The sequence below is a fragment of the Bactrocera tryoni genome, chromosome 4, assembly GCF_016617805.1.
Source record: "Bactrocera tryoni isolate S06 chromosome 4, CSIRO_BtryS06_freeze2, whole genome shotgun sequence".
NCBI classification, from domain to species: Eukaryota; Metazoa; Arthropoda; class Insecta; order Diptera; family Tephritidae; genus Bactrocera; species Bactrocera tryoni.
The window spans coordinates 27,918,214-27,942,952 of NC_052502.1; the positions used below are offsets into that span (position 1 = coordinate 27,918,214).

The 24,739-nt window shown below is 37.0% G+C and overlaps 4 protein-coding genes across 5 annotated transcripts; 1 reads left to right on the plus strand and 3 right to left on the minus strand.

Moving 5' to 3' along the window:
• Positions 1-833: 833 nt before the first annotated feature.
• LOC120774059 lies at positions 834-2,963 on the minus strand. 2 transcript variants are annotated; one of them, XM_040103365.1, is made up of 4 exons: positions 2,838-2,963; positions 2,238-2,432; positions 1,515-1,723; positions 834-1,449 (listed from the first exon to the last, which is right to left on the minus strand). In XM_040103365.1, exons 1-4 carry the CDS (start codon positions 2,868-2,870, stop codon positions 939-941), a joined length of 948 nt encoding a protein of 315 aa, XP_039959299.1. In that variant the 5' UTR covers positions 2,871-2,963; the 3' UTR covers positions 834-938. The 2 variants fall into 2 exon arrangements, with proteins under 2 accessions (XP_039959299.1, XP_039959298.1); XM_040103364.1 differs by lacking the exon at positions 2,838-2,963 and adding an exon at positions 2,568-2,831.
• Positions 2,964-7,363: 4,400 nt separating this feature from the next.
• LOC120774063 (sepiapterin reductase) lies at positions 7,364-8,582 on the minus strand. Its single transcript, XM_040103368.1, has one exon. The coding sequence runs from the start codon at positions 8,384-8,386 to the stop codon at positions 7,568-7,570; it is 819 nt and encodes a 272-aa protein (XP_039959302.1). The 5' UTR covers positions 8,387-8,582; the 3' UTR covers positions 7,364-7,567.
• A 4,048-nt stretch (positions 8,583-12,630) lies between these two features.
• On the plus strand, positions 12,631-13,863 carry LOC120774064 (sepiapterin reductase). The gene has a single exon (XM_040103369.1). The coding sequence runs from the start codon at positions 12,908-12,910 to the stop codon at positions 13,697-13,699; it is 792 nt and encodes a 263-aa protein (XP_039959303.1). The 5' UTR covers positions 12,631-12,907; the 3' UTR covers positions 13,700-13,863.
• Positions 13,864-13,872: 9 nt separating this feature from the next.
• LOC120774056 (splicing factor ESS-2 homolog) lies at positions 13,873-15,846 on the minus strand. Its single transcript, XM_040103361.1, has 3 exons — positions 15,443-15,846; positions 15,001-15,362; positions 13,873-14,934 (listed from the first exon to the last, which is right to left on the minus strand). Exons 1-3 carry the CDS (start codon positions 15,750-15,752, stop codon positions 14,104-14,106), a joined length of 1,503 nt encoding a protein of 500 aa, XP_039959295.1. The 5' UTR covers positions 15,753-15,846; the 3' UTR covers positions 13,873-14,103.
• Positions 15,847-24,739: the final 8,893 nt, after the last annotated feature.

The following is a 24,739-nucleotide window of genomic DNA, read 5'->3' on the forward strand; positions in this document are numbered from 1 at the left end:
AACTCAATGACTGGTTACATTTGTCGCTTGAACTTTAAATGTCTTTTCATTAGAAGAAAACCTATTCAAAGTTTATAATATCATTTCAATGTGAGTATTATAGCACTATTTCTGACAAAGACTATGCTGAAATTTGCAGGCAAGCCAAAAATACAGACAAAGTGCATTGGATTGCAGTCGGTTCTTACGACAGGCATATTCTACCCGCTGCCCGCTGGTGGAAGTTCTAATGTACAGTATTTTATACACATTTTATATTTTTTCGCCTCTCGGATAAACATTAACAAACTTACACAATAAAAGGACAATAAACAGTGCAATTCCTCATGACCGGATACCCATCGTCGCAGTGTTGTTGTCCATAGGGGAGCCGTCCATATATGAGGTCGTGACCAATACGAAACTTTAAAATGTATTCTTAGAATCAGAAGCTGCAATTCAAAACTATGTTTCTATTGAACTAATAAATGCGAGCCAATGTCAGCCAGAAGTAATGAATGACAATTATGTCATGAGTTGCCGGTGAGCGCAAAACAATTTGTTTTCTGTGATCATTTTACGTATTATTCTTAAAAAAAAACTCTCTGAAAACACCAACAAATAATAAGAATATAAAAAAACGGGGTCTTTAAATTGTACATAACTAAATATTACTAAAATAGTGTCCGTATTTATGTACAGTTATAGGAACTGCTTTTATTATAAAATAACAATGAAAACGTTGTGTTCGTGAAATTTGTCCAGTTATGAGAAATGTCCGACTATGAGCACGGTCTGAAATGGGGAATTTCACTGTATATATTTTTAATATTTTATTTATAAAAAAAGCCTTAACGAACTTAGTCTAACGGAGGGGTTTTATGAAAAATATACATGCAACTACTACACATTTAAAGAAAATAAAATAGCAAGTTCTTAGCTTTGCGATTTGATAACCACTAGTAATAAGCCGCCGGCTCATTTTGTGGTTTTTGTTTGAAGTACGCCGCCATGCGTCCGGGTTTAAAACCACAATCCACCTTCACTTTATACGGTAACGGGTAACCGGCTTCATGTGAATAATAATCGTCACTATAAACTGTACTGACTTTACGAAATTTCGGATTCTTAAAATTTTCCGGCACATAACCCAATTGCTGGTACGTAAGTTGTGCAGGAGTATCTGCTGTTTCCACTAATTCTTCTTCGTCGACTTCTTCCTCTTCCGACAGTGGTGCTGGTGTAAGCTTTGGTTTTTTGAATGTAATAACATTATTCTTCAGTTTGAAGAGATTTTCCTCTGGTACATTGGAGAAGGTGATTTTCTTCATACTATCAATCGGCTTCTTCGCAAAACCATAGGCCAGCTTGGCTTCTGGCACTGCTATCGCTTTATTAGCCTGCAAAGCCAGACTTATGCTTATCGGATCGGCAGGTACTGTGCTGTCGCTTGGTTGCGCATAACTTGCACTGTTCAATTAGAAATTTGATATGAGTTACGTAGAGAATTAAGAGCGTGAATGTTAGAGACTTACTCAGGTAAAGGATATGCGGGAATTGTCGACGCCGACGAGCAACCGCATGATGACGATTTGTAGGATAATGATGGTGTTGATGGCAGTGGTGCTGGCTTATAATAGTCACCTATTTTCGGTGTTTCATAAACTGTTGGTGTTGGTGGATAGTAACTAGCACTTGGCGACTGCGCTGAGCATTTACATACTGAATTTTTCGGTGCTGGCTTCTATTTGGACGGAAAGTAGAAGAATGATGTTATTACTAGATGGATCGATGTAAAGCAACAAAAAGCGCGACAGACGCGTGCGTGTGTGATAAGAAATAAATAGAGACGAACGCAAGATTGTTGACTTAAAGCGCACGTTCAACGAAAATAATGATGATTTCGATGTTGTTTGTATGTTGATAATGTTAAGCAAAGAATGAGCATGATGTCGACACGAAGTACAGTCAAATGACGCATATGGAAGATGAACTACGCATATATGAATGTGGAAAATGATGACAGTTGAGCTACTCTTACGTATATTGGATGGTATGAACCATGGTAGAAATATTTACTAATCACTATTTAGTACTTATGTGCTTATGGGTAAATATTCGGTTTCGACATTTTTTAGATTAGTAAGACGTTTATGTAGACGCTTAATGCATTGATGTTTGGCGTTAATCATGGCTGCTAGTACTTTGGGTTTTAGTAAATTATTCCATTTTCGAAACCAATGAAAAGTATCACGTACTTTATTACTGCATGGCTTGGGCAATGCAGCCGGTTCAACGAATAGCTTGTCGCAGGAACAGCTGTTGCCGATGGGTGTGAGGTCCAACTCTGGATTGAGACAGCCATGACGTGGTTTAGGCCGCACGAATGTGGGTTCCTTGCACTTGGCACAGTAATCGACGCCTTTCTCTTGGCAAACACAAGCGGCATTCACCTGTAGATACAGATATTATTCAATAATTTTAATGAAATTATTTCAAAATTCCGACTTAACAGCCGTATTTGAATAATATTTTTTATTTGTTTTCGTTTTTTTTTATGAATTTTTAAAACTTTTCATTAAACTCACCGCTAAAATGAACACAAAAATCAACAAAAGTCCATAGCATATGGATTTCGGTGACATTTTAAAAAAAGGTTCTTCACAAATTGTGGTCTTATAAACAATACATATAGACATAAAAAAATGTCAACTCTTTTCTACCGCACCGTATATATTTTTTTATAATAACGACTTTTTCCGTTAAATTACTTCCATCCAAAGCTCCGATGTTGCATAGTCTACCGCCGTTCTGTCTTTGAAACGGTTCTAAAAATGTTTGTTGTTTATATAACGTACCATTATTCTGATCTCTAAATCTGCCATATGCATCGTCCATTTGCTTCGTGCAGAATTGCGTGCTTCGAATTCTCGTTAAATTAGATAAAACTTCAGTTTGCTCTAAGCCAAGTCTTCAGCAATAACTAAGTGCATGCTTACATATATACATACAAGTATGTATATAAAAGCTGAAAGTTGGCGTAGGTGAGCTTCAGCGTTTTATTTATTCGCTGCTGAGTGAAGTGGTGTCTCTTTGTAAACAAACCTAAACGTCAAAAAGTTTCATTAATTCTTTCTTGCAGTAAGGTCAGCTAGAACTTATGAATTACAATGTGGGATTGAGCAAATAAATGAAAAGCACATATATTTCCGTAAGACCTTGTTCTTTTACACTAAGGTATTCTATATGCTTTTCTAAACTGGGGAGTATTCTACTTATTATTGATGGTTAAACTAAAACATCCTTGGTTGTTATTACCTCTAGTATTGTGGAATCTCGAAGTAACCCCTTAAGATCTTATAAATGTAATGCAGTCTCGGAGTAGTGAATGTCAGTAATGTCTCCTTGATTTCCAAAATTCAATAGTATCGGGGGATTTTTTAAGAGCTTGATAACTTTTTTAAAAAAAAAAACGCATAAAATTTGCAAAATCTCATCGGTTCTTTATTTGAAACGTTAGATTGGTTCATGACATTTACTTTTTGAAGATAATTTCATTTAAATGTTGACCGCGGCTGCGTCTTAGGTGGTCCATTCGGAAAAGTCCAATTTTGGGCAGCTTTTTCGAGCATTTCGGCCGGAATAGCCCGAATTTCTTCGGAAATGTTGTCTTCCAAAGCTGGAATAGTTGCTGGCTTAGCTCTGTAGAACTTTAGACTTGATTGTGGCCCCACAAAAAATAGTCTAAAGACGTTAAATCACATGATCTTGGTGGCCAACTTACGGGTCCATTTCTTGAGATGAACACTTCTCCGAAGTTTTCCCTCAAAATGGCCCATAGAATCGCGAGCTGTGTGGCATGTAGCGCCATCTTGTTGAAACCACATGTCAACCAAGTTCAGTTCTTCCATTTTTGGCAACAAAAAGTTTGTTAGCATCGAACGATAGCGATCGCCATTCACCGTAACGTTGCGTCCAACAGCACCTTTGAAAAAATGGCGCTACATGCCACACAGCTCGCGATTCTATGGCCATTTTGAGGGAAAACTTCGGAGAACAATTCATCTCAAGAAATGGACCCGTAAGTTGGCCACCAAGATCATGCGATTTAACGCCTTTAGACTATTTTTTGTGGGGCTACGTCAAGTCTAAAGTCTACAGAAATAAGCCAGCAACTATTGCAGCTTTGGAAGACAACATTTCCGAAGAAATTCGGGCTATTCCGGCCGAAATGCTCGAAAAAGTTGCCCAAAATTGGACTTTCCGAATGGACCACCTAAGACGCAGCCGCGGTCAACATTTAAATGAAATTATCTTCAAAAAGTAAATGTCATGAACCAATCTAACGTTTCAAATAAAGAACCGATGAGATTTTGCAAATTTTATGCGTTTTTTTTTTAAAAAAAGTTATCAAGCTCTTAAAAAATCACCCGATATATAAAAGATCTGTTCACATTCATAGCGTTCAATTTAAAGCTAACCTTATCAACCGACGCCAATATTTTGAGTAATCGAAACTGCATGCTTATAAGTTAAAGAAATCACTATAGTTTCCCTTATGTCTGTAAAAAAAAATGTTAAATCCATCTGTATAAAAAAAATAATAATATTGCCAAAAAAGTTCTTGCGATTACAATAGCAATGTGGGCATTAAGCTTCAGCTGTAACTAAAGGGCGATCCATTTCGAGGTTTCTTACTTTTTTTTTAGGAAAACACACAGAAACTTCAAATTTAATGGCGAATTATCATTCGAGAGAACATTCTTTAGCATCTATTTTTTGAAGATTATCTCTTTCAAATGTTGGTCTCGGCTGCTTCTCCCAGATGGTCCATCAGTTAAAACCAATTTTCGATGACTCGTTCGAGCATTTCCACTAGTAACTGGCGAAATGACATGTGTGATGTTTTGCTCCAAGGCCTGAATCGAAGCGGGATCGCCCGCATAGACTTTAAACTTTACATATACCCACGGGAAAAAGTCTAACGGTGTGATATCACACGATCTTGGTGGCCAATTGATCTGCCCAAAACGTCAAATTACCTGCTCACCGACGTGTTCTCTCAATAAATCCATTGATTTAAGTGATGTGTGAGAAGTGACGGCGTCGCCGTCGATAACGGTCGCCGTCATCATTTTTGAAGAAATATGGACCGATGATTCCACCGGCCCACAAACAAACCAAACCGTTTTTTTTTTTTTCTGATGGAAACGGAAGCTCTTGAATCTCTTCAATCCAAATTTGGCAATTTTTTTTGTTTACATACCTATTGAGCCAGAAATGGGCAAAATTTCGAAAAAGTCGGATCTTCTTGGAACTTTTCAAGAGCCCATAGAGGGAAGCGATAACGCTAGGCACGGTTGAGCGGCATCAGTTCTTGCAAAAGTTATATTTTATATGCTTTCAATTCCAGATCTTGATGTAAAATGCGTTCTATACGTCCGTCCGATTTGCTGTGACGGCGCCGAATCGACTCTCCGAGGTCTTCGTGCACACTCTTAGCTAAGGCTACTATATTTTCTTTACTGCATGTTGGACATGGTCTATTCGGTCGAATATTATCCAATAATGAATGCTAGATCTGTAGAAGCTTGCGAAACATATACTTTACAGAAGGTGAGTTTTCGTAATAAAGTCGAACAATTTCTAAACGTTGTTCAGGCGTAAGTCTTTCTATGATGAAATGATGAACAAAAATAACATGACAGCTTGACACGCTGTCAAAAAAAATGGCTATTGAAAAAATCTCTACTCGGATCACCTGTTAGAAGACAAAACCTCAGATCACTTTGATTTTTTGCTTATCTTTTGTGTATGTTTCTTTGTACAATGAATTTTCAGTTTTTCGACATTTCTGTTTTGAGTAAAATTCGCCATTTTGTTAAATATAATTGTCATTGTCAATAATGTCAGTTTACCATATACATAAGTATGTGCACTATAACGAAGAATAATTCGTAAAAATGATTTCACTTGTCAATGCTTCTTTAAATCTGGCTTTTTGGCGGTTTTTTCTTTAACTGTTTCTTGTCCATATACTATTTATATATGTACCATATACGTTATATATTTAATTAATTCTTTAACGTAATTGCACACTTACCGCCAACAGATTTGTTCTGTAAGTACATAGCAGAAAAGTCAGCTCTTAGACTGAGGGAATGAATCCTTTCTTTTAGTCGCCAGTAACAAGGGGCATTCTATGATACTTATAGTCTCCGTTTCTTTCCATTACCAAGATTTTTCGAAACCCTACAGAGTTGAATCTAAATTCTGCCCCAATATTGCCTTCCCTTCCCGAGAAGAGTGGGATAGGGACGAGGTAGACAAGTGCGAAAAGATAAGCATCCATACGGATGATTTCAAACTAGCGAACCGACTGACAGGTAGTCTCTTCTCTGCTAAATTAGATACATAAATCGCTTTTCATCTACCACACCGCTGTAGTGTCTTCTAGGCGGATTTTACAGCAATTCAAGAATTACTTCTTGCTCTGACAAGGAGTGTACGAACAACGAGGAATATATTTTTATATAATACAGATAGCCAGGCGAGATATCACTAAAGTCTCTGAGAGTTTCGTCTAAGTTAGTGAAAGAATACCTTGATATTTTAGTGGATCTAATATCAATAAACCAGCAATGGGTTTCAAGGCATAGTGGTATACCAGTGAACTGTGAATGATAACGAAACCAATGATATAAGAACTAGGAGTACTAACAGGTCACTGGCTAATAGGCAAACATGTTAATTGATTAGGAACGTCATATAACGACTATAGCTGTCAGGACATACATAGAAGATGAGGAAACTATCAAACATCTTCTATGCGAAGAGTCGCAACTATCGTTCATCAAAAGCACGGGGTGGTTCAGAGAGAAACAAATATAGTACCTAATAAGTTTTGTATGTATTGGGCAATGTAGATATGAGTTTGAATTGTTTTTCTGGTTTCTTTTATACGAATCAAAATTTGTTTAACAAATTTCTTTGTTTGATAAGAATTTAAAAAAATCGAAGATATTCTTCAGTTGCCTTTCTTGTGAACTTTTGTGTAACTATTGAAGTGTTTTGATTGAATATCTTTGAAATTTTTAGTCCCTTTTTTAATTTTATACAGCAATTTGAGGTTAAAGACGACATGTACTTTCCTTGTCTATGAGTTGATGACCTTATCCACAATTCGCCACTTTTATGCACAAACCATTTAAATTTGACTACTTTTTAAAACACGTGAAAGTTTTTTAATGAAAAGTTTTTGTCGGTGGAAAGCTCAAACTCTAAAGCTTCTACTGTGTCTAACTATACACTGATAACTTTTGTGCGAAATTAACTCTCGTATGCTTGAAAGCCCCACAAATTTTCATAACATTAAAACAACACATTTTTCGCTTTCTTTTTCCTTCTCGCCATCTTCGATGTCAGCAGAAAGAATTTCTTGTATTATTTTATTTATGTAATCATCGTTTTCATTAGCAAAATCACCATCAGTTAGCCGGGTCAACAATTCAGCAATTATTTTTAATGAAATATTATCACACATTATTTTGGAAATAGTGGATGTGCGATAATATTTCATTAGTGCTCCTCATAAGTTGAAAGTGTCGTAGTAGTCGACATCATGTCCTGAGATAAAGGACATTTCCTGCAGAATATTGATCAACTTGAGCGAAGATTGCTTGGCGCTGACACGTGGCAATTTCAGTAATTTTTCATTAATATTCAAATCTAACAAATCGACCAAATTGTTATTCAAATCCAATTGTGGCTTGTGTGTTTCCATAATGCCCGGCGAATAGCTGATAACATTGACCCCATTGCGACCCTCTTCATTGGCCATTGACCGGAAGTACATATCACGTGCCTTAATGCAAGAGCACATCAATGCATTGAAAACGAATGGACGGATCATCAAACTCGATGTGATGTTGATGACCAGTTTTGGTGTCTTCGAAAGTTGTGGTGCCGAAAGGAAGGCCTGATTTAGCGCAACTGGCGCGTAGAGATGTTCCTGTACGAAGGATAACCATTTGTCGGCTGGCTCAGGTTCCATCAATATATCAGTTGCCAAAACGCCCTCATTATGTATTATAAATGCGAGTTCGAAATCATAGCTGATATTGCTGTACTTTTGTAAGATAGCTGCGAGTAGTTGGCCGAAGTAAACACCATTGGTCTCTTGCCACGCCTTAATGGGCCAGCAAATTACGTTAATATCACGTTCAAGGAATTCGATTTCTTTTTTCACTTCCTGCATGTTTTCTTCAGACACGTCGATGAGTATAGCCAATGAGCCGGCGCTATATTGCCGACACATTTCGATGGCCAACGACTTGCCCAAGCCATTGGAAACGCCACTTAGTATGAAGAATGTGCGCTTGCTTAAATCCTGTCTTTTTGAGGACATGATTAGTTTTTGTTGTGTTGTGTTTTGTTTATTGCTATAAACACTCAGTTTCTTAGCACTTTCACTTTGCTTCACCGCTAATATTTATTTGTAAGTCCTTTGCGTATGAAATAATTTAAATTCAAACAAGATTTACTTTTTTTAAAGTCAATTAGTTGAGTTGTTCGACCACCTTAGACTGCACAGTTGAACTGAGAATGAACATAGCTCGTCTTAGGCTTTTTAAAGTAGAAATGGTAGGCGAGGCAGACAATCGAGTCAAAGGCGAATCAGTCATAGACATAGGGGAATCTTGTTGCCGAGCAAATAATCTGAACATGAAACCGGTGATAAGCGGCGCAATGCTGATAAGCAAGCGTGTCGTAATTGGGTTGGAGACTGAGGTCCATATTTGTTCATTGATTCGCGAACACAGTGAAAGCCCCAATAGACGGTCGTTCCAAAAATCGGGTATACCTTCTAGTTGAAGTTAAACAATGGGTACTATTTCATATTTTTATTGAAATACGTGCAGTCTTCTTTCTCTTTGATTTAGGCAGGATTTATTAGTAGTATTCCGAATTTAAATCGAATTAAAAAATATTGCGAAGAAAAAACTTATTTGAATTTATGCTTGAATTTTGTAAAGCGTACCTTTTAGAAAGGTAGTTTTTCTTTCGATTATATTTCGAATTTTAATAAAAAACTTTCGACAGTGTTTCAAGGCGATATCCCTTATAAGTGGCCGTAAAGTAACTCGTTGTTCGCTTATGTGAGCTTTCACTGTTACTTCATAACAGTTACGACAATATTTTTATGGGAGCGTGGCGCGCTTGAAGATGTTTTCAATCAGTTTACATAATTTAGAATTTGTTTTTATTTTTTCGCGGCAGATATATATACATTTATATGTATATATGTATGTATGTATGTGAGTTTTTACATATACATATGTAATATGTTAAGAATAAAAAAGTGTATGTATATACAATATTGTAAGCTAGTTATAAGACCTTATATGTTGGTCGGAACCGGGAGTAAAAAATAAAAATTCAGTTGTATCTATTCACCATATTAGTATCTTCAAATCTTAAAACACAAATATTATTTTATATTTTGTAACAATCCAAAAAGAATGGATTACTTTTATTAATTATAATGGGTTTAGATAGATAGATAGCAAAATTGAGGCTTTGCACTGCGACCTATGGTCTATTGTGTCCTCCCCTATATCACATATGGTCACAATTGTCCAGCAACCTGAACAATTCCAGGAGCCTGGTGGACGCGACTGAGGTGATGTGATCCCTGTCCACTTAGATGGAACCTAGGGCCTTGAGCTTGCTTCTGCAAATTGCTGAGCAATCCAGAATCAGGTGTTCTGGAGTTTCCTGTTTCATGTCGCAGAATCGGCAGTTTGCGCAAGAGACTATGCCCATGATGGACAAGTGCTTCCTAAGCCTGTAGTGCTCAGTACAGAGCGCGACTACGAGGCCGAATTTGTACCGGGGGAGGTTGATCATTACCTTAACACTTGCAAGGTTGTACCCTCCCAGAAGTAGCTTGGCATAGCACATTTGCGGAGAAGCTCATTTAAAGTGTGGGTCTCCACTGCAATGCATGGTTGTGGCCCCTTCATCCTGGACACTGCCGCAAAGTGGGCTAGTTCGTCGTCCAGATCATTTCCGGCTACCACTTTATGGCCTTCCGGTGTTTTCGATCCGTCAGTGTACCACTGGAAAGCGCTGCGCAGTAGTATGTCGAGCGTGGAATCTTTCCACTCCGCCTTACTACCGAGAGTAACTCTGAACTTTTTGAAAAATTAACCCTCTTCGTAATGCCGTCCCATAACATCTTTGCATATATTTTGTCGTTTTGCTCATTAAAAGTTTCTTCAACAATGAACATGTTTTCAACTGTGAAAGAGTACTTTAATTAATGGCCGTTATCCTAACCACGTGTCACGGAAGAATCCACTTGCATTTTTAAGTCTAATTTGCCTCAAGCATGTTGTTAGATGATGATCAGGCGGCAGACGGTAGGCTTTCATGTAAATATTATCTCTAATCTACATCTTGACATTGATCTCTACTCTCTACACTTCTCTTTATGTCATAAACTGTAGACGTTTCGGAAAAACGATTGGTACAGAAACATTCTCGAAATAATTAAGTTTTTTTTTTAGTTCTAATTTCGCTTTTCCACACTTATGTAAAACTGGTTATTTATTGCAATACAATTTTCTTTAGCTCCCCGCACCACTAAAGTACATAATTCTGTGCAGGGTATTCTCACTGCGCATAAAAGAAGCTTTGGTATAGGGCATAGACCTCGCTCACGTGCATGTTTACATCTATACACGCATACATACTTTAGCGAGAAATCTTGAGCATAAATTTAACTTCGGTTTTGTCAGCGTATAAGTGACTCATGCTCGTGTGCTCCCGCGAAGTGTTCAAATCAGTGAAAACCTTTTTTACGATGCGTGTACTGTACCGTTATTGCGTTTCCTGTTGTGATTTTCTGATGGAACAAATAATAATATGTATGTATGTATGTATGTATGTTGATTAAAATGGTTTTTGGCTGCTTAAAGCAAATTATTAAATCGAGTGTCAATAACATACTTGGAACTGTATGGGTTATTGTCTAGCTGCTGCTGTTGCTATGTGGGGTGCTAGTGAAATATGATTTATATGTAAATATTTTTAAATCAAAAGTACAGAAACTTATAATACATATTTTTCCCATGATATACAGACAATTCTGTGAAATCTAGCTTTGTTCTTTTTTATTCCAGCAATTGGGTATTTGTTTTCAAGTTAGACGTCGCCTTATCTATTGTACTTCGATTTCTTCCCCGAATTTTTAGTTGAGTGCATTGTTTTCTAATTTTTCTTTTTACGCTAAGTCCTTGGCATAATTTAATATTTCTCATGGGACGTGCTTATTTTTTATATGATTGATAATATTTTGCCAATTTTCACAAAGTTGGAGTCTGTTTATACTGTTTTTTTATTTTATATTACAATGTGCCCCAAATATTATGTTTTCAATCAAGTAAACAATGTGACCCAAATAATTGGACTGAAAACAAGATTTTCAAATGTTTATTCCATGGTTCCTCCGCGTGTTAGGTACAATTAATAATTATACATCCCGATGGGGTTTTCAAAGCTTCGTATATTTGTTTGTTGGTGTTAAGATCTTAAGATCTTGTTCCATGAAATATAAATTGATTTCGGGTTGAGAATATTCTACTTTTATGTACTGCCTTTACAAACTTCTCGCTGTGAATATTTTTAACGATATTTCATTTGTACATCTTTAAATTTTCTGAAGTGCCTTCAGTGAATTTTGGTTTCGGCTTATTTTTGGAGCGCCATCCGCTAGTTTGGGGGACATTTGCGACCTCATATACATAAACCCACATTTCGAAACCAGTAATGATGCGTTTGATTACTGTAGGCTCCTCATCTACGTTGTCAAGCATTTCTTTTGCGACCTCTATTTGACGACGTGTGAAAAAAGTTTCAAGTTTTTTAGTGGGAATCTAGCATTGACACGCATTCTACTCAAAACATTAACCAATCGTCGTGTTGGACGATTTTCAGGCACAGTTTCTTTAACTTTTCGATGTTCTCGTCATTAACAGAAGTGGATGGACGATCCTCATGAGGCTAATTTTCGTTGAGTTTCACCCAAGTAGTTGTATTCCCCAAGAAACTTCTGCAACATTTTCAACGATTCCGTAGTCGCAATTGGATTTAGAAACGCACAATATCATGCAAACTTGTTCAGTTTTATTCCATGGTAAAATAGTTGTCCAATTCCGAAAAATTGTCAAAACAATATCAATATGCACCTATCTATTAATTTTCATTTCTGGCGAATAATTTTTTATAATCCCTAAAAGGTTAGAAATCCGTTTTGTCTCGAAATCGGTTTCAGACCCATATATTCTAAGGCAAAGCTGTTCAGAATGATCGCATTGCGACTTTAAAAAATATCGACCCGCTTTAATGAATATATACCCATATGTATGAAGAATATATACAACTTTTAAATTTGAAAGTGATAACCTTTTAGCTTTAAGAGCCAATCACTTCAAGATTACTTTTCACTCATTCATATACATACGTATGTATATGTACGTGTATAAGTGTGTATTCAGTGCAATCAACGCGCTTACTCAATAACTCTCAAAGCAATGACCGTTTACAACAACCACGGCCCCCTTGCTATAGATACCTATACTCGTGTGTGCTATGATTCAGCTTGGTTTGGCAGCTGCGCTTTGGAGTGAAATTCGTGAATTTTATTGCTGTTGGTGAAGTACCAAAACGAAGGTCAACCGCTAAACTCATTGTAGCGTAAACAGCTGGCAGAGAAGGCAAACATTTTTCAAATTTGTGCAACAAGTTGTAATATTTTGACAATCATCACTTGTCTCAATAAGTGCAGTTCAAAAAATTTTACACAAAACAGTCATAAAAACATATAAACACGAAATAAATTACAAGCAAGAAAAATCAAGCGAAAATGGTATTGGATTTGGAAAAACGTACTTATCTATTTGTAACAGGCGCATCACGTGGCATTGGACAACGTATGTCCATTGAAGTTGCAGCCAAATTGAAGCCGGGTTCTATAATCGTGCTCTTGGCACGTAGCGAACAAGGTTTGTTAAACACAAAAGAAAGCATCGAGGCATTGGGTAATGATTTGAAAGTGTATACCTACTCGACCGATCTGAGTCTCGTCACAGCAACACAATTCCGCGAACTGTTGGAGAAGTCATTGAAAGGAGTAAAAATAAGCGACTTTGAACGCGCATTTATCATACACAATGCTGGTACAGTGGGTGATGTGTCGAAAAGTGCCGTGGACGTGTCCGACGCCAATGTTTGGCAACAATATTATTATGTGAATGTTTTCTCTGTGATCTCGCTGAATTGTGAGTTTTTCCGTGTTTTTAGTGGTACACCCAAAGTGGTGGTGAACATCACATCAAAATGTGGCATTGAACCATTTGCATCGATGAGTTTCTATTGTTCCGGCAAGGCAGCTAGGGAGATGTATTTTCGTGTTCTCGCCACCGAACAAGCATTGGATAATGTGGTTGTATTGAATTATGCACCAGGTGCAATTGATACGGAAATGACAGAGCAGGTTCAGCGAGAATCAACCAATAAAGAATTGGTTGGTCTTTTCAAAAAGCAACGAGATAACAAAACAATGTTAACTCCAGAACAAACAACGGCAAAATTCCTACAGGTGCTACAGGAGCAAAAATTCAAAACTGGTGATCATGTGGACTACTATGATGAGTGAGAGAATACAATTCAAGTATGCAAAATCACAATATAATGCAGGGAAGTGCTACTTAGGTCAGTCTCAAATTTTAGCAAACATTTACATTTAGCTCTAAATAATTGTGCAAAATATATACAATAATTCGGGTGTACATAAATTATAAATAAATATAATGGAAAGCATTTTCGGAACTTAATATAAATTTGTTTTATTTATCAAAACAATTATATTTATAATAATTTAGTTTCAAGGATTTTAGTCAACTATCGTTACTTATTTCATCAATTATTTTTATTCTTAAATATGCTTATTAGTGTTTTAGTAAACTTGTCCTATGTTACCACACATTCGCTTTTGTACGCTTACTTGCAAACTAATTTATATAATTTCCATTCATTTCCGCAAATATGCTTTGCACCAGTTTAAAAGAAATCTGAGGCACGCAATCGTTTTGTAGGAATTTTCAGCAAATCATCGGTTAATGTTGATTTGCCACTACTAATCTGTTTCGGCGTGCTTGGCGCGGAGTTGGTGCCAGCGCTACCTGATGGTGTTTTACGGGCTTTTGGCATTGGTGCGGCTCTGTGCATAACTTTGCCTGGTGTACGTTGTGGTGTGGGCATAAGCGGCGTTGTATTTAAACCTAATTTGGAAGTGGCTAGTCGTCTTGCTGCCGGTGACATTGATGCCAATCGTTCCATATTTGAACGTATGAATGGTGAATTAATATTCTTACGTGCTGTATCAGCGGCCCTTTGCTTTTGCGCACGCATCTTTTCACCAACTTTTTCAGCCAAAGCCAAAGCAATATTTTCACGTCGTGAATTTTCAGTAATTGTGAAAGCAGGTCCCACATTTGGACGTACTGGTGTGTCAGAACCATCTAGCCGAAAGGGTGTACCTTCAATTTCACCCCAAGTCATGAGTGGTGAAAATGCTTCACCTGGCCGTGGCGAAGGCGTTTTCACTAGACTGAAACCACGCACTTGAGGACCTTCACTCTCGTTTCCGGGTGTTATGACGTTGCCATCTAAGCCAATTTTATTCATAAGCGCTTGTGATTGGGATTTAACTAATTCGCTGTTTGCCTTTTGATTAGCTGTTTCAGCAAAAGGATTTGAATTGAGGCGTGTAGCATTGTGCTTTATTATTTCGCGCCTTTTTGCAGCTTCCACACGTTCTCTCTCGGTAAGATCTACACCATCGGGGATGTACATAATGGAGTTTTTATTTGTGTATGACCAAGTTTCAATCTGTAATAATAGAAGGTCAACATGTGAAAATTTGATAAGCTATATGGTCGTAAATACATGATTTACCTTTCTTAAAGGATCGGGTTCTTCAAACTGTTTTTCAATTGATGGCAAAGTTAAAGCGCGTGCTAATTTATCGGCTGACAACTTTTCTTCATTATAAAGCACGGCAAACTTTTGTCGCAATTTCTCGTCAGCAGTATCTATGATTTCTTGGAAACTATAATTGTCCTCGCTGGTGTAATGCTGTAAAAATGAATCCAATGAATGTTTGTCTGATATAGACTTAATTCCCACGTCTATTCTTGATGTTTTAGAAGAAATGGATAGAGTGGATTTGGGTGTGTCTGAAACATCATTGCTATCATGTCGCGGTGTCACAATTCCATTCGCACTTGCTGGTGTCTCAAATGTAGCTGGAGACATAGCTGTAAATTAATATAAAATAAGTTATAGATATTCGTTATAAAAAGTATACACATATCTTTCCGACAGATTTTGTACATACAGCTTCTGTCGGTTGGTCTGCGACCACTGTATTTGGCCCGTATTGCTTCCATTTGTGCATAGTCTTTACGCTCCATCGCGTCCAAGTAGTCATTCTGTGCACGCAATTTGTCCAAATGTGGAAAGAAATCCCGTTGAATAATTTTAGAAAGCTCTTCGATGTACATTTCCTCTGTGAGTATTTTTTGTTTCGTTTTTTTGCGCACTGCTCCGGACAGAGGAACTTTGAAGTCTTGCAAACCCTTGTCACGTTCCTTAAGTTTCACAAGCGCTTGACTTCCAGGTGTGTTTGGCGTAGATGGTTCACTCATTTTATTTGTTTTTTATTATTTATTTTTTTTTTGGAACTAGAATTATTGCCAAAAATTATGCGTATTTCACAAACAAACGTTTAAGTAGTAAAATGTTGGATGATAGTAGCAGCAGCTGATTTTGGTATTTACAGTGCTGCCAAGTTCGTACTATCACATGGGTGAGAATAGAAATTATTGTGGATCGTATATTGTTGTCGTATAAATTGGCGGAAATACTTGTAGTTGTTTTTTCTCCAATGTTTGCGTTCACAGTTAATAAATTTTATATTTTGTGTTTAAATATGTGATTAAGAGTGTTATCTTGTAAATAGATGCTATACTATTTGTTTAGCAACATCCAGAATGTAAAAATGTAAGTGACTTGTTACAATTTTTAACATTGTTTTACAAATGGAAATTCATAGAAGTAGATTACAAATTAGCAGAAATAAGCTTTGCAATTATATATGTATGTATGTGTCTACAGATATATATATATATATATATATATGAATTGTCTTGAAATGGGTTAGTTGTTGTTGCAATGGGTACCTTACACCCGTTTGTATGGAGTGGTAAGGATTAGATAAGTTGTCATCGACGTCATCCAATGGCAGGCCTGTTTCGTGGGATTCGGACCAAAGGGAGAAGGGTGTTAGATAAGTATGGTTAGCAAGGCATAGGAGGCTAGTGTTATACGGATACCCATTGCACGCTGGACATTTATTTGTTATGTCAGGTTCTATTCTGGTTAAGTAGAAGTTTAACCTGTTACAGCATCCAGGACGAAGCTGCGCAAGGATCACTTTAGTTTCTTGCGGCTAATCGAGCTCTTCGTTTGCAATGGATGGTGGTGAAATGGGATAGTGTTGGTAGTCGATTCTTCATACCATTGTGTATATTTGGTTGTAGGCATTCTGATCTTTGTAGACTAGTACAGAAGCCTTTGAAAATTATAAAAAGAAAGAAATTTATAGTAGGATGAAACCATCGCAACCGATTAAATAACAAGCATTAAAGTAAAAATAATTTATGGGCGATCTGAGGTCGGGAAAAGGGTGAGGAAGGCGTGGTCGAAGTTTTAAGAGTTAAAAACGGTTTATCTCGATTTCCGGCAAAACTATGAGCCCTATGGAAAAAATTATATGACAATGTTGTAGATAATTAAAATATCAGAAACTTTTGTATATAGACTTTTTTTTATACATAACCTCGACATTTTTGTGAAAAATTTAAATATCCATGTTTATGGTTTTTTATTTTCATCTTCAACCCACATTCGTTCATTCACGAAATTCTGAGTAAACTTACTTACTTACATATGTCCCGAATACAATTTATTTTTTAATTTAAAATATTAGGAAAGGAACCTTATATCGACTTAAGAGCAAAAAAATTTTAATCAAAAAATCTCAATTCCAAATTTCAGATATTAAAAAGAAAACCAGTAGGCTCTATGTTTGCTGATATTTCTACTTTCTGATGGTTTACAAAATATATACATTACTGTGGTAATTTGCTTAGAAAATGAGGAAAAAGACACCACTTTAACCGTGTTTATCTGTCTGTCTTTCTTTATATACGCCAAGTAGTCCCACAATTTTTTAGATGAAGTTTTCCTTTCCCTCCAAGAACCTCATCTGTCGGACCAATGTAGCATATAGCTGTCATACAAACCGACCAATGCAAATCAAACTTATTTATTTGACAAGATACATACTTATGTATTTTCACGAAATTTGGAAGACATTATTTTTGAAGTTAATACTTCAATCTTCGAATATTGTTTGGATCTGTTCACTATAGCAAATAGTTGTCATACAAACTGTGAAGGGTATTATAGCTTCGGTGCAGCCGGAATTTATTTTCTTCTTGTCGATTTGATGCTGATCCCGCAATTATTTTCGGAGATACGAACTATTTGTAAGAATTTTTTAACTTAGTGTAATCGGTTTAACGCTTTTTTCTCGAAACGTTCGATGTAAAACTCTCATGCGACTATTATTTTAGATATATGTGTTTGACAGATAACGATCGAAGAAATAACAAAAAACTATTTTTTTTCTTTTTGTAAAAAATCAAAATATTAATTGTAAACAAAAAAATCTTGCTCACTGCCAGCCACTTTTTTCGGAAGTTTCCCTGAGCATCGGCTACGGAATCAAGCGAATCTAAAAGTTTTCAAATCAGTCACCGATTATAAAAATAATAAAAAAAATATGTATTGTTCTTCAGAAAAAATTCACAAAGAAAAGCGTATTTTTTGACTTGAAATTTTTGTTTAACCCATTAAACCTAACACTTTATAAGAAGAGCACGGACAAAGCAACAACTAAACTAGCTACCAACTTCTCAGCAATGATATAATTCGAAATAAAGCAATCTGATTTAGATATTAAGATGTTTCATCGAAACTGATAAGTATTAAAAAATTTATGTACTCCGTTTTATGAGTATCCAGTCGTCGAATATCACTGCATGCCAAACTTGCAACTCCATACACTTCCATATTTAGTTGAATATCCCAAAAAGTTTGGTCGTAAAACTTTCAATACCGCAATATCGAAAATGTTTTGTCAACTCCAACAACAACAAAGCCACTCACTGATCTCCGCAGCAAACAGGAAGGAAAATTGTATGAGTTCCGCCAGTAGCGCAAGCAAACAAAAACATACGAGCATCCAAACGAATCACAAATCTGTTAACAGTTGGTAATAATATTCTCATAACTTCTGGTGTCCCTTTTATGTGCCTTTCTTTCATTTCATTGCTATTTTGAGTCGAACGAAGCGACAGTGTTGTGCTCGGCATTTCCAATTGGAAGCAACCGAGGGCGGAAAGTCACAACACACGCGATCAAATGCAGCTGTATGAATGTGTGTCTGTTTGTGTATGTGCGCGGAGTTACTTTTATTGTTTGCATATGCCTATGAATAGGAAACAAGAGAAAAACATTTCATTCACGTCATCGATGGCATTAATTTTCGAACATTTCATCACTCTCAAAGCTGCAACAAAGAGGCAGGATCGAGCCAATGAAGCTACCTTATGGTTTAAGAGTTGATGGTGCAGCATGCAACATATGAAAGGGCAGTGCATATGCCATACACATATGAAGACTGCATTTGTATGACACCCAGAGGCGCAACTGCAGTTGTTGGTGCCTGCGAGCAGCAGCCAGAGCGCCTCCACTTTTAATTGCTTTTAACTTCCTATTGCAAGCCCAAATAGACTTGCACTGCCAAGCGTATTGGAAGTGATTATAAATTTTCGATGGCTGCTGCTGTTTGCTTGAATTTGAATTACGCGCTCAATTTCCGATGAATTAAACCGCAGCATTGCCCGCCTTGCCTGGTGTTGTGACAATGATGTTGAAGCCAGCCGCAAAGTATAACCGAAAGTGAGCAACCAGAAGTAGTTGTAGTTGGTTTTGTTGTGGTTGTGTGCTGGCGCATGCCATTATGCGTCGCGCGCTAATTGATGAGCCAAAGTAAATGAACGGTGGCCGCAATTTGTTGTGCATTCTTTGATTCCTATGGTAGCGCATGCAACAAGTACATTGATAAATTGTTAAAACAAACGGCATAAATATTCGGTATATGCCAAGTGTGTGTGTATGTGTGTCTGTGCGAAATAAATGTTGCTGAAATTGTCAGCAGCAATGATGCGACGCACCAGCAACACTTTATAAAAAACGAAACAATAAATAAATACCCGTCACACACACATACATACTTATGCACATAGCTGCCGACTACTTAGAGGCTTAAAATGTGTCCATTTTTCGCTATAAAAATGCATAAATTTCGTAATTTGCTGTTCACGCCTCGTAAAAAAATGCCATTTAACTTTGTTGTAAGTAGCTGTGACAGTAGATGCAACATTTATCAGTGGTTGTCACAAAGGGGTGCCACACATACATACATACATTCACAAATACATATGCCGCACATATATGTTGCAAAATCGAATGCAGCGTCCACACTTGGCGAACGCTGTCAACGCTTAGCAGGAGGCAAGTGCAAAACGAGAGATTGCTTGAAATGTGGCACAATCAGGTCGATAGAAAGAGATCATTATTTTTTTCTTGTACTCAAATGGTGTTGAAATTGTCTAAGTGTTTTCAAAGGCTTTTCAGAGGATACAATCTTGGCATTAATAGTAAGCGGAGTTATTAAAACGCAAGCTTGTTTGGCGCTAAAAATTGGAAATTATAGATAATCCCAGATCGCACCTTTTACCTTTGGGAAGAATTTCCATACAAAAACATATTTTATCGGTCATTTTGTATGTCAGCTACATGCCATAGTGGTCCGATCTGAAGAATTTGTTTGGAGATTGTACCGTTCGTACTATTGCCTTAAACAATAATCCACGCAAAATTGCATGAAGATGTCTTTTCAAATGAAAAGATTTTTCATACATGGTTTTGATCGCTCAGATTGTGTGACAATTATAAACTTCAGTAGTCCGATATCGGCTTTTCTGATTATAATCAGCCTCTTGGGTAGAAATAGCAAAATTTCAGATCTTTATATGAAAAACTGAATGACTAGTTTTACGGATATATCAGCAGGCTGAGTAGTAGGCTGTAGTCAAGGGCGACAAATTTGAAAAGCCGACAAATTTTTGCCGAACATTTTTATTTCGATTTTCTGAATTTTAAAAAATAATATGCTAGGTACACTGAAAAAACAAATTTTAAAATGTTTACAGAAATTAAATTTCTTATCAAAATTGCCCGGAAAGTAATAGGAGTTGATTTAAAAAAATTTATTGAACCAATCGTTACAATTCTTTAAAATCGTTCAAAATAGGCTCCTTCTGCATCAATGCAATTGAAGGCGTCAAGGAAGGCTTCCTCCGGAATAGCCTTGAGAGCCGAAGTGCATGATGCTTGGATCGTCTCAAAATGCCTGCCTTTAATCGGCCTTTTCAGGCAAAGAAACAACGCGGCTGCGGAAGTGTTTGGATGCCGGCCTTGGTTAGGTAGCTGTTCACAAGAAAGGCGGTGTGAGCCGGGGCGTTGTCGTGGTGCAACTTTCAATAGGCTGTGACGTCTTGTCGGACACGATTGACCCTTCCTTGGTGTCTGTTGAGGACTTCCATGTAAAACTTGGCGTTGACGGTTTGTCCAGGAGGAACAAATTCATGGCGGGCGGTGCTTTTGATGTTAAAAAAGACAATGAGCATCGTTTCCACTTTTGAGTTGCTGGTTCTTCCCTTTTTTGGGCGAGCAGACGCCGGAGTGTGCCACTCGGAAGATTGCCCCTTTGTCTCGGGATCATACTCAAAGATCCATGACTCTGTCTTGTGTCATGTCTCTGTCGCAGATTTACAGAGTTTCACACAGAATTCATTTGCGAACCTCTGCTTTAACGAACGCTGCATTTTCGACTTGCACCATCCACTATCCAGGTGATCGGAGATAACTGACCATGGATAAATCGAGTCAGCTCGTTACGCTGATATGTCAAGTGTGATCCATTTCGAGGTTTCCTACTTTTTTAAAGAAAAAACGAAAAACTTCAAATTTTATGGAAAATGTTATAATTTGAAAGAACATTCTTTGACATTTATTTATTGAAGATTATCTCTTTCATATGTTGGCCGCGGCTGCGTTTCAGATGATCCATCCGTTGAGTCCAATTTTCTATGACTCCTTTGAGCATTTCGACTGTTAACTGGCGAATGGCACGCGTGGTGTTTTGCTCCAAGGCCTGAATCGAAGCGAGATTGTCCGCTTATACATTTCCACTTTACATATGCATTTCCACAGGAAAAAGTCTAACGGTGTGATATCACATGATCTTGGTTGTCAGTCGACCGGCCCAAAACGTGGAATTATCTGCTCACCGAAGTGTTCTCTCAATAAATCAATTAATGCGATGTGTGGGAAGTGGCGCCATTTTGTTGAAATCAATTGTCAAGCATCAAATAAGCGGTTGTCATGGCGCAATAATGGTCGCCATTGACGGAGACCACACCAAACCGTTATTTTTCTGGTTGAAATGGCAGTTCGTTGAATCTCCTCAGATTGCTCTTCGTTCGAATGTGGCAATTTTGCTTACTTACATTAAGTCAGAATTGGGCTTCTATGTATACACTCTCACCTACGGTTGTTATATTTTCTTCACTGCGTTCTGTATGTGATCTATTCAAATATTATCCAATAATGAATGCTGGGTCTCAAGATGGGTGATGGTATTGCGAATAAATAGTACGCTCAGTGGGCCGATTATGTTGACAATAAGTTAAGCGGAGCATGCGAAACACATTCTTTGTGTGAATTTTCGTAATAAATTTCAAAGTTTTATTAACGTCGTTCAAGGGTTAGTCTTTCCATGATGAAATGTCAAACAATACTGAACAAAAATAACATGATAGCTTGACACGACTCACGCGTGATCCGTCAAAAAAAGGCTATTGAGTACATTTACTTTGATCACCCGTTATTTCATGGGGTTTCCGGTCGTTTCATTACGGGTTCTACAAACTTCATGGCTAACTTAATATAGCTTGTTCAGGATATAATTAGATTATGTGGAAAGTGCCTGATAAGTTTTAAGCTCTTCTCCCTCGCCACAATACCTTTTTCTCGCCTCGTTTCCTTTTCCAACTTAGCCTCTTCGAACTGAGCTACTGTTTTTTTCACTTGGTTTTACAGGCGTAATTGGCTTTATAAAAAAGACAACGTCCTCGGAAAGTTCACATCCGGACCCCATTGGAAATATGCTCTTCATTTATCACTTCATTATAGAATTGGGTTTAAACGTTATAATCTATACTAATAATCACCGTACCTGGCTTTACAATGGCAACACTTTTGATGCTTACTTAACACAGTCTATTGTATGTTTTTGACAGTGAATTAAACACATATAAGGCTCTCCGAGATCTCCTGATAGCTGAATGACACACAATTCCCATAAAGATGTTGGACTTATTCAGTGAATGCTAATTCTTAATCATATTAACTCGTTCCCCTGCTGTGGTTATTATTAATAAGAGATCGTATCTTCCGAGGTCTTATCAATCATATACATTCAGGATTCTAATAGCGTGTGCAAACCCTCTTTTATTCCTAGTGGATTATGTTTCTTTACCTAGTGAGAAACATGCCTTAAAAAACCCGCTAGAAATCAATCATTGAAAATGCCTTGCACTTTGACTTTTTTTCGAAACATATCAAATTTGGCACAGTTGAAACATTATTTGTTGTACCGATTAATCCAACATTAACCAAATATCGAAGGTCAAAAATACTGCCGCATGAAAAGGTGCCTTAAAAGCGACCTCAAGTACAGGCGTTTCCTTTTTTATTCAGTAACTGCTGCATATAGTCAAGTAGCTAATAATTCTTTAACAAGCATGGGCGTGTCTAACACATTGACTTGTGCACGCCGATTTACATTGTTGTAGCATACACACATACTAACACATGGTTTAGTAGGTATGTAAGTATGTAGATGTGCTGGCAATACTTTGTGTTTACATTATTTATTCCATAAGGCAATCGTATTCCTTGCACACGCGTATTGAACCATAAAACCATGAAGGCACGCATGGTCTCCTCCCGGCCGCAGCATACCGTCCCTGAAATAGTATAAGCGTGTTGGCGCTCTGTCTACATAAAAGGGGTGCCACGCTCGACTCAACGACATTAAAGATTGCACAGCCACTTGAACTTGAAATAGAGGCAAATTTTAGTGTATTGTCTCCTGTCAAAAAATACGATGAACGAAGAAAATTTATGGGTATGAGCTATAAGATAAGATTTTCTACAGAGATTTATCAATTAGAAAGTTGAGACCTTAGGCCAGGAAATTAAGATAATATTGAAATAATGATATAATTAAAATAATTGTGATAATTTATCGTTTACACTTTGAAAGAGGTTTGGCGGAGCTTCTATTTTCTTATTAAAATTTGTTTGATGAGAGAGTTTGAATAGAAGATTCTGTAGCTTTTTTGCTACCACTTATTTAAATATGGTATTTATGGGGTCCGAAAATTTAGGTGGCAATAGTGGTATTATAGAATAAAGTAAGGCGAAGGTGCTACCAGAATATTAATATGATATTCAAAACTCAAACGAATGGAACTACGCTAATATATGATTATTGTCGAAAACAAATTTTACTGAAATCGCGGAAAACGGCTCAAAAGAACAAAGTACTATTTCATTAAAGAATGCATCATGCGACATATCAATAATAACTATGATAAAATAGCAATAATTTAGGCATCCAATTACTTTCGCCTCGATAGTACTCTAGGGATCTGGCCATTCACGCCTTTTTAATGATCTCAGATTTCATGAGAATGCTAACTGGGATGAAATTTAGCGGCAATGAAGAATTTGCCGGAACAGAGGCAAAGTTTAATACCAATAATAAGCCGAACTAAAAATTGATATTCAAAACCTGGAAGCACGCTATAACAGGTGGCAACTTGTATAAAAGAATTTTCTTTGAAACGATATAAACTTTTCCGCCTTTCTGATATGTTTCTTTGCAAATCAGTCGGAAGTAACACTCAGGAGGAGATGTATGTACTTGGCTTTACTTTGGAAAAATATATGGTTTTTTAACTATATTCGTCCGGTTTGTCAAGAGACGATTAAACTTAACTCGATTATCATTCCATTGTTCCAATATTACGGATTTGCGGGGGAAGCTCTAGTTTTTGTGCATCTTTTTCAATACATTTTGTTCATTTGAAGGGTAAACAACAATAATTTTTGTCAATTAAATATATCAAATTCTGTACCTGAAAAAGTCTTTTGCGAGTTTTCTTTATAATTCTTACTACTGTGATCAAATTGAAAGGTGAATTTTTAATTTATACTTCGCGTGTTTTTCGAATTGGCAATTTTTTTTCTGTAAGTTGGTAATACTGTTATTAGTGTTTGAGATACGAGTGTTTCAGAGAAGAGCGATAATGCACCATCTCATACTGCATTGGTTATGTGTGATCATTTCGCCACATTTTCAACTAATATC